Genomic DNA, 14,366 nt, shown 5'->3' with positions numbered 1-14,366 from the left:
GGAGGAGGAGGAGGAGGCGGGGCGGCGGACGCGTTCTTCTTCTTCTTCTCTTCTTTACATAAAACTCGCTGCTGCCCCCTGCTGCCGCCTTTAAAAACACGCACTTTAAAAGTAGCCCGTGTGAATATTTTTTTACTAAATTTACTCAATGTATTTATTTTTAATCACGTCAATTATTCTGACAGGCTCTAATTTACTATAATAAAAACGTATAATATAATATTGTTATATTTTTTTAATAAAAAAGAAAATTATGAATGTATCTTGTGCTGTATAATCTACTCCCATTTCAATACAAATTTGAAGGGAAAAAAGTAGAAAACCCTATCCACATTCATTTTGGCCATAAAGGATTTTCTTACATTTCTTCATGTGTGGGTCAAACTCTCTACTTACTCCTAGCTTATAAACTAAATATGATATAATTAGTACATAGTAAATATATAGTCAATAATAGCTGCATTTTGTACACAAACATCGGCAGTCGTTGTGGTCACTTCACTGGTTTCACTGAAGAATCAGTTCACCCAGAAAAGTTTAGAAGGACGATATTTTATTAAAATAAAAAAATCAGGAATGTGATGGGTGAAAATTTGAAGGAAACGACAGAATGCATTTTCTGTATTTCTTTTCACGTACAAGCGTGGGATTTGACCTCACGTGGCGCTAGAGGAAAGGTCCGAGAGTCACCATCTCATCACAAACGCCTTTCTGATATTTGTTATAGTTATAAAGATATTTCCATGTGTAAAATGCAGCATTCTGGGGTTAAACGTTCCTCATGTAACTGCTGAGGAACGCTGGTTAGCATCTTTACGACAGCCTCGAAAGTTTTCCCAAGAAATATATATTTATTGTGTTACAACACAAAGCTCGTATTAAGATCATAAAAACAGTCATTCTGCTCAAAGAGGCCACATAACAGTGGAAGGTCACGTGACCTCAAAGACTTAAATATGGAAATATGTTATAAATTATCACGAAAGGTACAAATTTCTTCCACAAAAGGGTTTTTTTGTTTTGTTTGTTTTTACATTTTTCTGCCTTTGAATAAAAGAAGTGAGACACCGAAACACTCGACTGGTGTTCATGTCTGAGTGTTACCGGCTCCAATAGTCATCTGATTTACAAGACAACTAAATAAGTAAAGAATAAATAAATGAGTAAAACATGTCCACTTTAGAGAAGAACAGTTCTTGAATCATATATATATTAAAAAGGGGCAGAAATCAACCCAATAAATGTATTTAAAATGGACACAATTAAGTTAAATGTATAAGTTATAAAAGATGGAGTTATGTTGTGCCGTTGTGTTTCTAGTCCAGCGGGCTTTGGAAGATGAGTCTGACGCAGCCGGCCTCGCCGCCGAGCGGCTGGACGCAGAACGGGCAGGCGGCGTGGAAGGTGTGCGTGCCGTGCGGCAGCGGGATCTGACTCCAGTACGCCGTCGTCTTCTCCGAGCACACGTGTCCGCAGGGGGCGAAGGCGTGGCTGGGGGGCTCGGCGTCCACGTAGAAGCCCGCCTCGCAGCCCAGCCACAGCGGCTTGTAGGGGCCCCGCGTCCGGCACATGGGGCACTCCCTCTCCTGGCGCCCGGCCTCCACCTCGGGGTCCCGCCGGCCCCCCCAGCCGTGGTAGCCGTGCACGTGGCCGCAGCGCAGGTAGGCCCAGGGCTGCCTCTCGTCGGGCACGTCGTCCTTGCGGCGGAGGCTGGGGAAGGCCAGCGTGTTGAAGCCCACGGGACACTGCGGCCGCCCGGCGTTCAGCTCCTGCCGCAGCGCCTCCAGGTGGTTGACGGTGGGGGTGCGCGCCAGACCCTCGGCCGTCCGCCACAGCAAGGTGGCGCCGCACAGGTCGATGAGGGAGCCGTCCACCAGCTCGTTCAGCTCGGGGTCCACCTGCAGGAGAGGCGAGCAGGAGACGCTCAGACGTTTCATCCCACAAGCAGCCACTAGGGGGCCCCCAAGCTGCACGTTTTATTCGTGCTTTTTACATTCATTTATTGACACAAAGTGCTTCATTGTTTTCTACCTTTTATTATTATTTTCTGTAAGTTTAACTTTCTTGGGTTGAGATGTTTGATTTGAATTTGAGAGAGAGATATTTCACAAATATACGTGTGAGTGGAACAGATTTAACTCAATTTATTATCTCTTTCCATTTCTATTTTTACTTGGTCTTTGATTTGCCCATTTTTTTTACATTATCTTAAAACCCACCTGTACTCCTAGCTTTTAACCCAGCTTGAGACTTTCTTCTTGTTTTATTGTATCGTTTTTATTTCCTCATGTTGTTTGTACCATACACATACAGTAAGATAGAACTATTATATCCATGCTGTGTCGGTCACCCACCATCTTGCCCCTCTGCTGAGATGATCTGGTTTCCCGCAGCGTGAAGACGTTGCCGCAGACGGACATTTCCCTCCACAGACCGGGTTTGGAGCCCTGGCTGAAGCCGTGGCGCGGGTGCATCACCAGAACGCCGTTGGTGGTCAGTCCGTCCATCTGACCGTCCTGCATCCTCCACTTGGCTGCTTTCTCCTGTGAAAAAAAATACATATATGAAATATACCCCATGTTCAGCCTTAAAAACGATGAATCCAATAATTCTGGTGACGCTGTGACTAGAAATATCAGCGTTGAGATTCTCGTCTGTGGTCCCCCAGAGGTCTAGATAGTAGACCACATTAGTCCAGAGACCAGACCAGACTATGTGGAGGAACCAGAGACTGTCTGTGGTCCCCCAGAGGTCTAGATAGTAGCTCACATTAGTCCAGAGACCAGACCAGACTATGTGAGGAACCAGAGACTGTCTGTGGTCCAAACAACAAGGTCTCTGCTGTATTTATGTCTAGATGACCTTATTTGGAGTGTTGATGGAGCAGCTACAATGTTAGCGTAGCCTAGCACCCATCAACCAGACTCCATTCAGAAAACCAGCGTTTTTACCGCAGCCTACCCCGAGGAAGATGTTCTTGGAGGAGTCGAAGCCCGCGGCGTAGATCTGCGCGCTGTACGGAGGGTTCCTTTGGCAGATGATGCGGCAGGCGAAGCGGGAGATGGTGCTCTGTGCCGACGGGCCGTCAGCGTGACCCTGACCGCCGGGCAGCGTGTCGGTCACCACGAAGTCGATGGGAGTCTCCGTCGAACGACCAATCTGTAGTGACACGGAAGGATTTAAGTCACATGACCTGTTCAGCTCTGGTATATACCTTTCAAGGTCACCAGACTCCATTGACAAAAAACAGTCATTTAACCTGGTAGACCATGGGAGTTGCTGGTCAAACATTCAAGCACTTTTCAAGCATTTCCAGGTGCATTTCCATGCTTTTCCAGCACCTTCCAGCTGTGGTAAACTCCATATTTGTATCAATCCAATGGTCAGTATTCAGTCTACTTATTATGTCACTTGTTCATCACATTAAATGAGATGTTATTGTCCTCTAAACAACCAACATGATGTTTGGAGACAGCTTTTTACAGAAGGACCACAAATGAAAGGAAAACTAATTCCACTAACAGATCCACAGAAATATAATCACCAACTATTTTCATCATCTGTTCATCATCAAAAGTCATTTTTCATAAAGAAATGTCAGAAAATGCTGTTTTCAGTCCCTCAAATATGGAGATCTTCTTTCCTCTGTTCTATCATAGATGTCATCACATACAACACACATTTCAAGACCTTTATTCTACATCCAAGCACTTTTCAAACCTGGAAAACACCACACTGAAAGTGTTTTTAAGGATTTCCAGCACTGGTACCAACCCTGTGTTTACTGAGAGTGAGGCACTTTGTTGAACTGTGTCAGAGTAAGTTATGGGGAGTTGTGGTTGGTTGGAGTCTACAGACCTGGAACATGTCGGTGCTGCCGTCGTGGGTGTACTCCACCACCACCGTCTGTGACCGGGACAGAGTGTAGGAGATGCTGTGCTGCTCCTTGTTGCTCACAGCCTTCAGAAACACACAAGAGACGCAGCGTTACAATGAGTTTGAGGTCTTCTGGAGCCCACAAACAAGCCGTCTGACATTCTTCATACTGATACAGATACCTGATCCTGATCCGATACCCGTCCAAGTATCTGGTATCAGATATCGGTATCTGTATCGTGCATCTCTAGTTTCACAAGAAGATTTTCAGTCTTTTTTTTTTTATTACATTTTTAAATGTGTCTGTTGTATGATTCAGTGTTAATGTGTGTTGGTTATTGTGACTTATGTTGTGTTTCCGTTAACACCACTGTTACTGCTCTTTTTGTTCCATTAAGGCATATTTTTAATGTGTGAAAATATGTGTCAGATTCTAGATTAACACTTAATATAAATACACTTGTGTTTATGTTGAATAAAAGCATGAAAGGAGCGTAGAATAAGGTTCCTGAAAGCCTCATTAGTAACGAGCTCTTGGTCTGTGTGTTCTTTGTGTTTGCTGCCAGAACATTTAAATATTTCCTCGTGTTGCTTCGTGCTCGGACGGCGGATGTAAATAAAGTTATTATCGTGCTCTCACCTTGGCGGCCTGAGGCGTGCAGGACGAGTGCACGGTGCTGGGTTTCACGCCGTTGGCCTTGTTCCTGCGACTCAGAGCGAAGCGGCTCCGCCTCCTCCCTTTGTCGCCGCCGGGCAGCGAGCCGTTGCACCTGAACGCACCACACATCGGAGAATATATATATATATATATATATATATATATACACACAAATAACTCGTCACGTGAATCATGACCAAGAGACGACTCACAACCTTCAAATAAATGTACGTTTTGATGGAGGAAATCTGTCAGAAGAGGTGGGAAGTAAAGGATAAATACCTCGTTACTGTACTTTTTTTGACAACTTTTTTCTTTTTACTTCCTACATTTTAAAACAAATGTACTTTCTCCTCCTCACATTTTCTAAACAGGCTCGTCACTTTAGTTTTAATGCATTTGAGGGGAATTATAGATTATTATTTTTATTATTAATATGACGAGAGATTCAGTTAGACTTTTAAAAAAAACGTCCTTCATAGGAATACTTTTTACTTTATATTTTAAGTATATTTCAAGACCCTGTACTTACTGTACGTAAGAAGTAGAATCAGTACTTCTACTTGAGTAATGAAGTAGAGTCAGTACTTCTACTTCTACCTGAAGGTAACAAGTCAAACAAACAGGTTTCTATCACAGCTTTCACTGGAGACAGGAGGCTTTGTTGGGGGTTGGGGGGGGGCGGGGGGGGTATCTTCGGAGCCAGACCGGCTGCTGCCCCCCTCCACCGGGGCAAGTAAACATTGGGGTTCGGTTTTAAAAGCGGGGGCCATTCTTTGGCCAGATAATGCAAACTTCCTGCGTTTCAGAATAAAGAACTCGGAGCCTCGGCTCCACTGCGTTTTAACAACGTACGGCTCTTTAAATGAAACCTCACGGCCGTCCTGATTGTCGGTTCTCCGGTTCTCACAGAACGTTCCACCGCGATACCAACGCAAACAAAAGGTCTGAAACCGCGACAGCCTGGACTCCTGACACCCCCCCCCCCAAACCACAGGCTCTCTCTCCTCTCTCTCTCCTCCCTCCCTCCCTCCTCCCTCTCCCTCCTCTCTCCTCCCTCCCTCCTCCCTCTCCCTCCTCCTCCCTCCCTCCCTCCCTCCCACAGTGAATAGGCCTTCAGGCAGGAAGTGAGCTGCATTCTTAGCTGTGGTGGAGTTTCTCCTCACGTTTAACAGGATGAACAGGATTTCACATCCAACAGAAAAATGCTCGAAGGCTCCACAGAGCTGAAATTTAGCCGTTTGTCAAAATCTTGTTTTTCTGGACGAATTCTTATTTTTTTCCCACAGCACAAAGCCCCGCCCCCTAAAGCATCCCCTGCTTTCTGGTCTGGTGGACTCTAAATGGACCATAATGTACTAAATGAACATCATGCTGGATTGAAGAAGACTTGAAACTAGAGATTGAGACCATAAACTCATGTTTACAATGTTTACTGAGATAATACATCAAGAGAGAAGTAGGACCATTTTCTCATAGACTTCTATACAACCAGAGAGGAGTCGCCCCCTGGTGGCCAGCAGAGAGAAGTAGGACCATTTTCTCATAGACTTCTATACAACCAGAGAGGAGTCGCCCCCTGGTGGCCAGCAGACAGAAGTAGGACCATTTTCTCATAGACTTCTATACAACCAGAGAGGAGTCGCCCCCTGGTGGCCAGCAGAGAGAAGTAGGACCATTTTCTCATAGACTTCTATACAACCAGAGAGGAGTCGCCCCCTGGTGGCCAGCAGAGAGAAGTAGGACCATTTTCTCATAGACTTCTATACAACCAGAGAGGAGTCGCCCCCTGGTGGCCAGCAGAGAGAAGTAGGACCATTTTCTCATAGACTTCTATACAACCAGAGAGGAGTCGCCCCCTGGTGGCCAGCAGACAGAAGTAGGACCATTTTCTCATAGACTTCTATACAACCAGAGAGGAATCGCCCCCTGGTGGCCAGCAGAGAGAAGTAGGACCATTTTCTCATAGACTTCTATACAACCAGAGAGGAGTCGCCCCCTGGTGGCCAGCAGAGAGAAGTAGGACCATTTTCTCATAGACTTCTATACAACCAGAGAGGAGTCGCCCCCTGGTGGCCAGCAGAGAGAAGTAGGACCATTTTCTCATAGACTTCTATACAACCAGAGAGGAGTCGCCCCCTGGTGGCCAGCAGAGAGAAGTAGGACCATTTTCTCATAGACTTCTATACAACCAGAGAGGAGTCGCCCCCTGGTGGCCAGCAGACAGAAGTAGGACCATTTTCTCATAGACTTCTATACAACCAGAGAGGAGTCGCCCCCTGGTGGCCAGCAGAGAGAAGTAGGACCATTTTCTCATAGACTTCTATACAACCAGAGAGGAGTCGCCCCCTGGTGGCCAGCAGAGAGAAGTAGGACCATTTTCTCATAGACTTCTATACAACCAGAGAGGAGTCGCCCCCTGGTGGCCAGCAGAGAGAAGTAGGACCATTTTCTCATAGACTTCTATACAACCAGAGAGGACTCGCCCCCTGGTGGTCAGGAGAGGGAATGCAAGTTCAAGCCATTTCAGTCTTGGCTTCACTTTTCAGAAACCGGAAATGCATTGTGACAGAAAAAAAAAAAAATCACAATATGAAAATAACGCTTCCTGATCAACTAAAAAGCAGATTCATGTTTGGCTGTGATGGATCACTTTCTACAGGAAGTTGGTTTTCATACTGAAAAGTAAGAACCTGATCTGAAAACAGGCGTTCTTCCTCAGGAAGTTAAATGGTCAGCAGTAATGGAAAGTGTAAAGTGGCCTTCTTACCCCAGCACAATGAGCTCCCCATACTTCACTGGTCCTTTGGTGGAGATGTTTTCCTGTCCGAGTGAAAACATCTGTGCAGCCTTCAGAGGGACGCGGGAGGGGAGGGGAGGGGGGGAGGAAGGGTGAGGACTTTCACCGTCACCCCCGGAGCGTCTCCATCAGAGGCGGGACACAAATCACCTGCACACACAATCATAACACTTTACATTCCAGACAAGAGTTTGATATTTAATTTAAGATTTACACACACACACACACACACACACACACACACACACACACACACACACACACACACACACACACACACACACACACACACACACACACACACACACACACACACACACACACACACACACACACACACACACACACACACACACACACACACACACGTCAACACAACACCATTCATCGCTACAATACACCCCCACGGTCTTTGTGCTGGGAGCCGGGGGCAACAACAGCGGACAATGTGTGAATTCTCTCCAGCACACTGATGATGGGGGGGTAGATGTGCGCCCGTGACGGGGTGGTGACCTCACCCAGCAGCACACTGGACCTCATGATGTCATGATCCTTTTGTACGGCGGCGCTAGAACCACAGCCTCGTGGGTCGTACGCCCTCCGCCTCTGCCGTTTACATATTATTATTATGTTATTTTTTTGTGTGTGTGTGTGTGTGAGGTCACGGTGACCTTCGTCCACGTGGATGTTCGTGGTGACGGACATGAGGTCACCTTTGACCTCTAAAAATGTCATCAGCTCATCGTCGATTCCATGATGTCGGGCTACAAATCACATATCGTAGATATTCTGGTCTTGCCAAGTACTTGGGCAAGCACTTTCAAGCGCTTTTCAAATCTTGAAAACGCCACACTAATATTCAAGTGTTTTCAAGGATTTCCAGCACCCGTAGGAACCCTGATTATTTCACCTGAAATTAGAAAATCTAGTCGTACATCTGTCGCTGTACGCCAAAACACTATTCTATTCACACGCAAACAGCAGCTCTAACAGGAAGTCTCACTGAAACAGAGGTGAGAATATTAGATTATAAATTAAAATAATACACCAAATAGAAAATGATAGGAAATAACCAGATACATTTTTGTTGAGAAACTTCAGCTGGGATTAGTCTGCACGAAGCCTTGTTTATTTGTTGGTTATCTACGTAGAGAACCTCTGATAAGGAAGTTTGGGTTCTGGGCAACAACCACGACGATCAACTCGCTTCACCCAGTCTTTCATTCTTGAAATTTGACGACGCAATTCATGAATTCATTAAAAGTCCATTTCTTTCGTTTTCTGAGCTACAGCGTAAAGAATATATCACATAAATATAAAAGAACCCTCATTAATCCCACCACTCGTTAACTCATGCCCATCTTGTTTTTATCTTCTTATTATCAGAAACAAGTCGGAAGCTTTCTTCTTTTATCTTGAGATGAGCCGAATGACAGGAAACAAACAGCATCAGAGTTTCTAACATCCGAGGTTTAAACGTGGAGACGATAAGATGATGATCGTTACTCTGTTCTCACTACGTGCTGTGATTCCATTTGTCCAGAAAATATTGGTTGATTTGATATTTTTAAGGCTTTGTAGATCCCTGGAAAGCCGCTGCACCTTTTACACGTTTTCCAACTCGACCAACTTTCCTCGTGATTTAAAACCTTTTTGTCTCTTTTGCTTGTTTATTGGCTACAATTTCAGAGAAACACTCCAGATATTACACATACTTTTGGTTCAAAACCCAATAAAAAGATCCAGGCTCCTTACCGAGGGGGCCATACTGTAACAATATTGTAATTTAAAACGTATTTCCTGCCGTTGCACACCGCCTGAACGTTTGGATGGAGTCAGAAAACTGCCACATGCTGCCATGAAAACCAAACATACATTCAGAGCCGGCACGTAACCATAGCAACGCACTCTCGCCGCTGTCACAGTCGTGCACGGATGACAGATATAGAAAAGCTTCTTTTCATGCCGCGACGCCAGAAAATAAAAGATGTATTTTGGCAAAACTTGATTTTTTTTTCTTCTGTATTATTTTGTATGTTATTTATTGGTAAACAGATCAGACCGGCGGATCGCTGGTATCGCTATGGAGCATTTCTACGTGTGGGTTTCCTGTTTTGTGTATTAATAAACTTGCGTGCTTCATCACTCTGATCTGCAGTCAGCAGCACGAATACAGTGTTCCAATGAGTGGAAAGGAAACAGAAACTGTGTTTGCTGCAGCTTTAATGAGCATTTAGACAACGAGACGAGAATGCGGCGGGATGCGTCATCTGGAAATAAACTGCTGTTTGGGCTTTTGGTCGGACAAAATGACAGTTTCTGTAACATGTATAACAACATTTGCATAATTAATGAACGTAGAATTTGCACATTTGCTGAAAAGTCGAGCTGAAACAAGATTTTTTGGTCGTCTGTGGTGACGTTTGTCCAATAAACAGGTTGGGAGGCGGGACTTAACGTTTGGAGGAATCTCATTTGACGGTGTTAATGATGAGCTCACCACCTTCTCTAACTCTGATTGATTGATTGATGTCATGATATTATTGGTTGAAATTGGTTTGTACTAACTGGTGTGATTTTTGTTTCCAGAAAGATAAGAAATATTGGATTTTAAAGTTGATTTATGTAATTTTGTTAAACTGGTGAACAATATGACCGAAGATGTGATCTAAAAGGGTTAAAAGGGCATACACATTAAAAGTGCATATATTGAGTTACATTTACATGAGAGACATTTCTATAATTGCCGTTGTTCCCGTATTTGAGTGTCTTAAATATTAAAGTAAGAATTGTGGCCGATGACCAACTGTTGAATGTTAATCATTTTCAATGATTTGCATTTGATTGATTTCTCTATTGTACCGTAAACGTACGCCCGTCGCACCCCTAGGATCCCGGACTGAAGTCCGTTTAGAACTAATGTTTATATGTTTATTTAATAGGGACAGTGCATATTCATGGACATCAGTGTAAATACGCACGAGTTAGCACAATGGCTAGTTTTCATCTATGTATCTCGGCAGATAACAAAAACATGTGACCATAAAAACAAAGAAACATACATACAACACCCTCATGTTGACCAGCTGGGATTCGTAGTTTAACTTCCGGACGTTTGTGTTGCATCAACGATCCATCAGTTATTTTATTGTTTGTTATTTGTTTGTTTGGTTCGTCTGTTTGAACTGCTTTATGTTTTCTGTTTGTGTAAAGCCTCCCTGGGTTTCTTGAAAGGTGCTTTATAAATTGAAGTTATTATTATTATTATTATGATGATGATGATGATGATGATGATGATGATGATGATCCGTGGCTGTGAACTTCAGGAGGACAGAGACCCATTCTTCACTGCCTGTAACAGCACACCAGATCAAGAGGGCGACTTCCAAAGTGACTTCACTCCTCCACAACGACCAACAACCACCCTTTTGTGTGTGTGTGTGTGTGTGTGTGTGTGTGTGTGTGTGTCCCTGCATTGTGTAAGAGGTTTATTGAGCCCCTGTACGTTGTGGGGATTATCAATCCTTTTTTTGCACGATGAGCAAAAGAAACTCACCTGCCGTTGTTGTTGTGCGCACACACACACACACACACACACACACACACACACACACACACACACACACACACACACACACACACACACACACACACACACACACACACACACACACACACACACACACACACACCATGTCACCATGGCAACAGAGGCTTCGTGGTTGTGTCAGCCTGTCTAACTGTCTCCATAACAGGCGGAGAGGATGGATGTGTGTGTCCATGGAGACAATACCATCAGGGTGAACAATAATGTAATAAAGGGCAGATTTGGGCAAAAAGGCTGGTCACATGACTGCTCCGTGCAAACACACACTTTAAGCAGATTATTTTAAATGAGTTAAAAAATGACAATTAGGAACACATTTTATATTCAATATTCCTTTTATAAAAAGGTAATCATTAGCTGCTGAAAGCAACAAAGGTAATCACGTCCAAGATAAAGTTATCGTTTCATGTTCAGCGTGACGCCACGATGTTGAACGACAGAATCAATCAAAATGAAGATGAAAACAATTTGCCACATTAATCTCAAAAATAATATTGTATTTTTCAGGCTGATTTATGACTTTAGGGTCTTACAAATGTGTGTTTTTTTCTCATTCACTATATTGTCCTCGTAATTTCATGATTGTTGTTCCTTCTTAATTTGCCACTTTAATCTCAGAAAATATTAGATTTTTTTTCCGTAAAATTTACCTTTTTTTAGGAGACCCACTTTGTCTGTGAAAAACTGCAGGTGTCGATGTTGTGACAACGTAGTCCATCTTAGAAAGTGACTCCTCATCCAGACTAAACCTCCTCCAGGTTTTTGGGTTCAACACAGAAAAGGAGTTGACGTGTCCGTTATCGGACAGCTGGACTCAAAGGGCACAAGTTTTCACGTTTTCTTTTCTCCACTGAGGAACAATAGCAGCGTCTGTGAGGACAGATGCTCTGGTAGGACGCTGCATGCTAATCAGTTTGTGTTTGGCCCCCTGGAACAAAAGAGGCCAGCTGGGCTGCTCGGAGACCGGGACAGACCGGGACAGACCGGGACGGACCTGGACCGGGATAACCGAGATGGACCAGGACAGACCGGGACGGACCGGGACAGACCGGGACAGACTGGGACGGACCAGGACAGACCGAGATGGACCAGGACAGACCGGGACGGACCGGGACAGACCGGGACGGACCAGGATGGCCCGGGACAGACCGAGACTGACCGGACAGACCGAGACAGACTGGGACGGATCAGGACAGACCGGGACGGACCGGGACAGACCTAGACGGACGGACCGGGACAGACTGGGACGGACCGGGACAGACCGAGACAGACCAGGACAGACCGGGCTGGACCGGGACAGACTGGGACGGACTGGGACAGACCGGGCCGGACCGGGACAGACCGGGCTGGACCGGGACAGACTGGGACAGCCCAGGACGGACCGGACAGACCGAGACAGACCGAGACTGACCGGGACAGACTGGGACGGACCGGACAGACCGAGACAGACTGGGACGGACCGGGACAGACCGAGACAGACCAGGACAGACCGGGCTGGACCGGGACAGACTGGGACGGACTGGGACAGACCGGGCCGGACCGGGACAGACCGGGCTGGACCGGGACAGACTGGGACAGCCCAGGACGGACCGGACAGACCGAGACAGACCGAGACTGACCGGGACAGACTGGGACGGACCGGACAGACCGAGACAGACTGAGACTGACCGGGACAGACCGAGAAGACCAGGACGGACCGGACCGGACAGACCGGGACAGACCGAGACTGACCGGGACGGACCGGACTGGACAGACCAGGACGGACCGGACCGGACAGACCGGGACAACTACTTCTGGAGCCCTGCTGACGACAATTCACTAAACAAACATAAGCACGATGGTAAAAAAAATTACATTCAACTAAATTAAATTCAGAATTAATTTCAACAGAGGACATTTAGAAATATTATAGTACAGCTAAGATAATATATAGTAGTATGTACATTTAATATATAGTAGTATGTACATTTACTCTATATATCCTATTATCATTTTAAAATCAGAATTACACATATTACTGTGAATCACTACTATAAACACTACTCTGAACTACTTTTACTACCATAAATGTAAATACTTCTTATATTTACTTAACCTATAGTTTATTGTTTTTATTCTTTGTATAGTTGGGCAACTATTAATAAAGATCAATATAAGATAAAGATCTTATTTTATGAAGGAAATGACAGAGTTCAGTAGTACTTTGGAGTCTCTTAAAGAGACAAAGAAAAACATCAAGCAATAAACTCATGAGTCATTATATTAATATTTAAGCCTGTTTATGTTACATTAATATAACACCAACACAATAAAATACCAAATACCAGCATTAAACACCATGACAGTAACGGTGTAGGATTTGTGACTTTAATTCACGGATGTTTGGATTGAAACAGCATGTTATTAACAATGTTAACGATATTACGTTAGAACGGTTAACTTGCTTGACGTTAACGTCGGTGAGTTTCGGTCGGTTAAAGTTACGAACGGGTGCTTAAGTAGCTAATTCGTCGGTTAACCGACTCGTCTCTGAGCATATTTTGTCGGCTAATGAGAATGAAGATAAACAACAACTTTTTCTTTCTTTGTTTTTTAAACAACAAACTCACCGAAGTTGCCGGTCGTCCGGACTCATCTCCCCGAATGTGTCGGTTCCGGTTAACCGACGGCTGCCGTCGGTGTTTCCGAGCAGAGAAGCGCGTTAGCTAAGCTTCGTCTACCGGTAGTTTTAACGAGGTGTTCACCGGCGGGACGCTCCGTTAAAATGAACAAAAAGTCAGTGAGGTACGGCTGCGCCTCTGCCGCCGACATCAACTCAACCACATCCGGAACGACCCTTCAGCGTAAAATACTACTACTACTTCGGTACGCATTTAAAAAATAAAACGAAAAAAATTCACAACATGCATTTCAAAAAGGTGATTGTTGTGTAAAGTAATATTTTATTTATTTAAAAAAAAAAAGCAAAACCATATTCTATATTGCTTGTAAGTTTTTGACGAGTATTCATATCAATATAAATATAATTTCTGTGACTCACACATGGAAAGCCTTGAATACATGTTTTGCGGTAAAGGAACCCTTTGGGATGATGAAACTATTCCTTATTTAACATTTGTCAAACCCGAGGACGAGAAGATTGCTCTATGAAAATAATGTGTAAAGTTTTTTAAAAGTCAAGAAGCTAATTTTCTTTATGAATATCTATGTACTTTAATTCCTGATTGACCACTTCTGTTTGTTATTCCTTTTTTTTGTTATTGCTCGCTCAGTTGTTTTGTTATGTTAAATAGTTTTCCTTGCAAAGGTGGGAAGTAACGAAGCACAAATACTTTGTTTGACAACTTTTTTACTTTTACTGCCTACATTTTAAAGAAAATTCTACTTTCTACTCCTCACGTTTTCTAAACTTGTTACTTTAGTTT

The 14,366-nt window shown here is 44.2% G+C and overlaps 1 protein-coding gene across 1 annotated transcript; it reads right to left on the bottom strand.

Moving 5' to 3' along the window:
• Window positions 1-698: 698 nt before the first annotated feature.
• LOC311009380 (E3 ubiquitin-protein ligase pellino homolog 1-like) lies at window positions 699-13,703 on the bottom strand. Its single transcript, XM_084003515.1, has 7 exons — window positions 13,551-13,703; window positions 7,305-7,484; window positions 4,517-4,646; window positions 3,859-3,960; window positions 2,962-3,159; window positions 2,355-2,543; window positions 699-1,898 (listed from the first exon to the last, which is right to left on the bottom strand). Exons 2-7 carry the CDS (start codon window positions 7,373-7,375, stop codon window positions 1,317-1,319), a joined length of 1,272 nt encoding a protein of 423 aa, XP_083859641.1. The 5' UTR covers window positions 7,376-7,484; window positions 13,551-13,703; the 3' UTR covers window positions 699-1,316.
• Between the last annotated feature and the right edge of the window lie 663 nt (window positions 13,704-14,366).

This window comes from Eutrigla gurnardus, assembly GCF_963514095.1.
Source record: "Eutrigla gurnardus genome assembly, chromosome: 3".
NCBI classification, from domain to species: domain Eukaryota; kingdom Metazoa; phylum Chordata; class Actinopteri; order Perciformes; family Triglidae; genus Eutrigla; species Eutrigla gurnardus.
The sequence above is the reverse complement of the archived record's forward strand: the minus strand, read 5'-3'. Positions and strand labels throughout refer to the sequence as shown.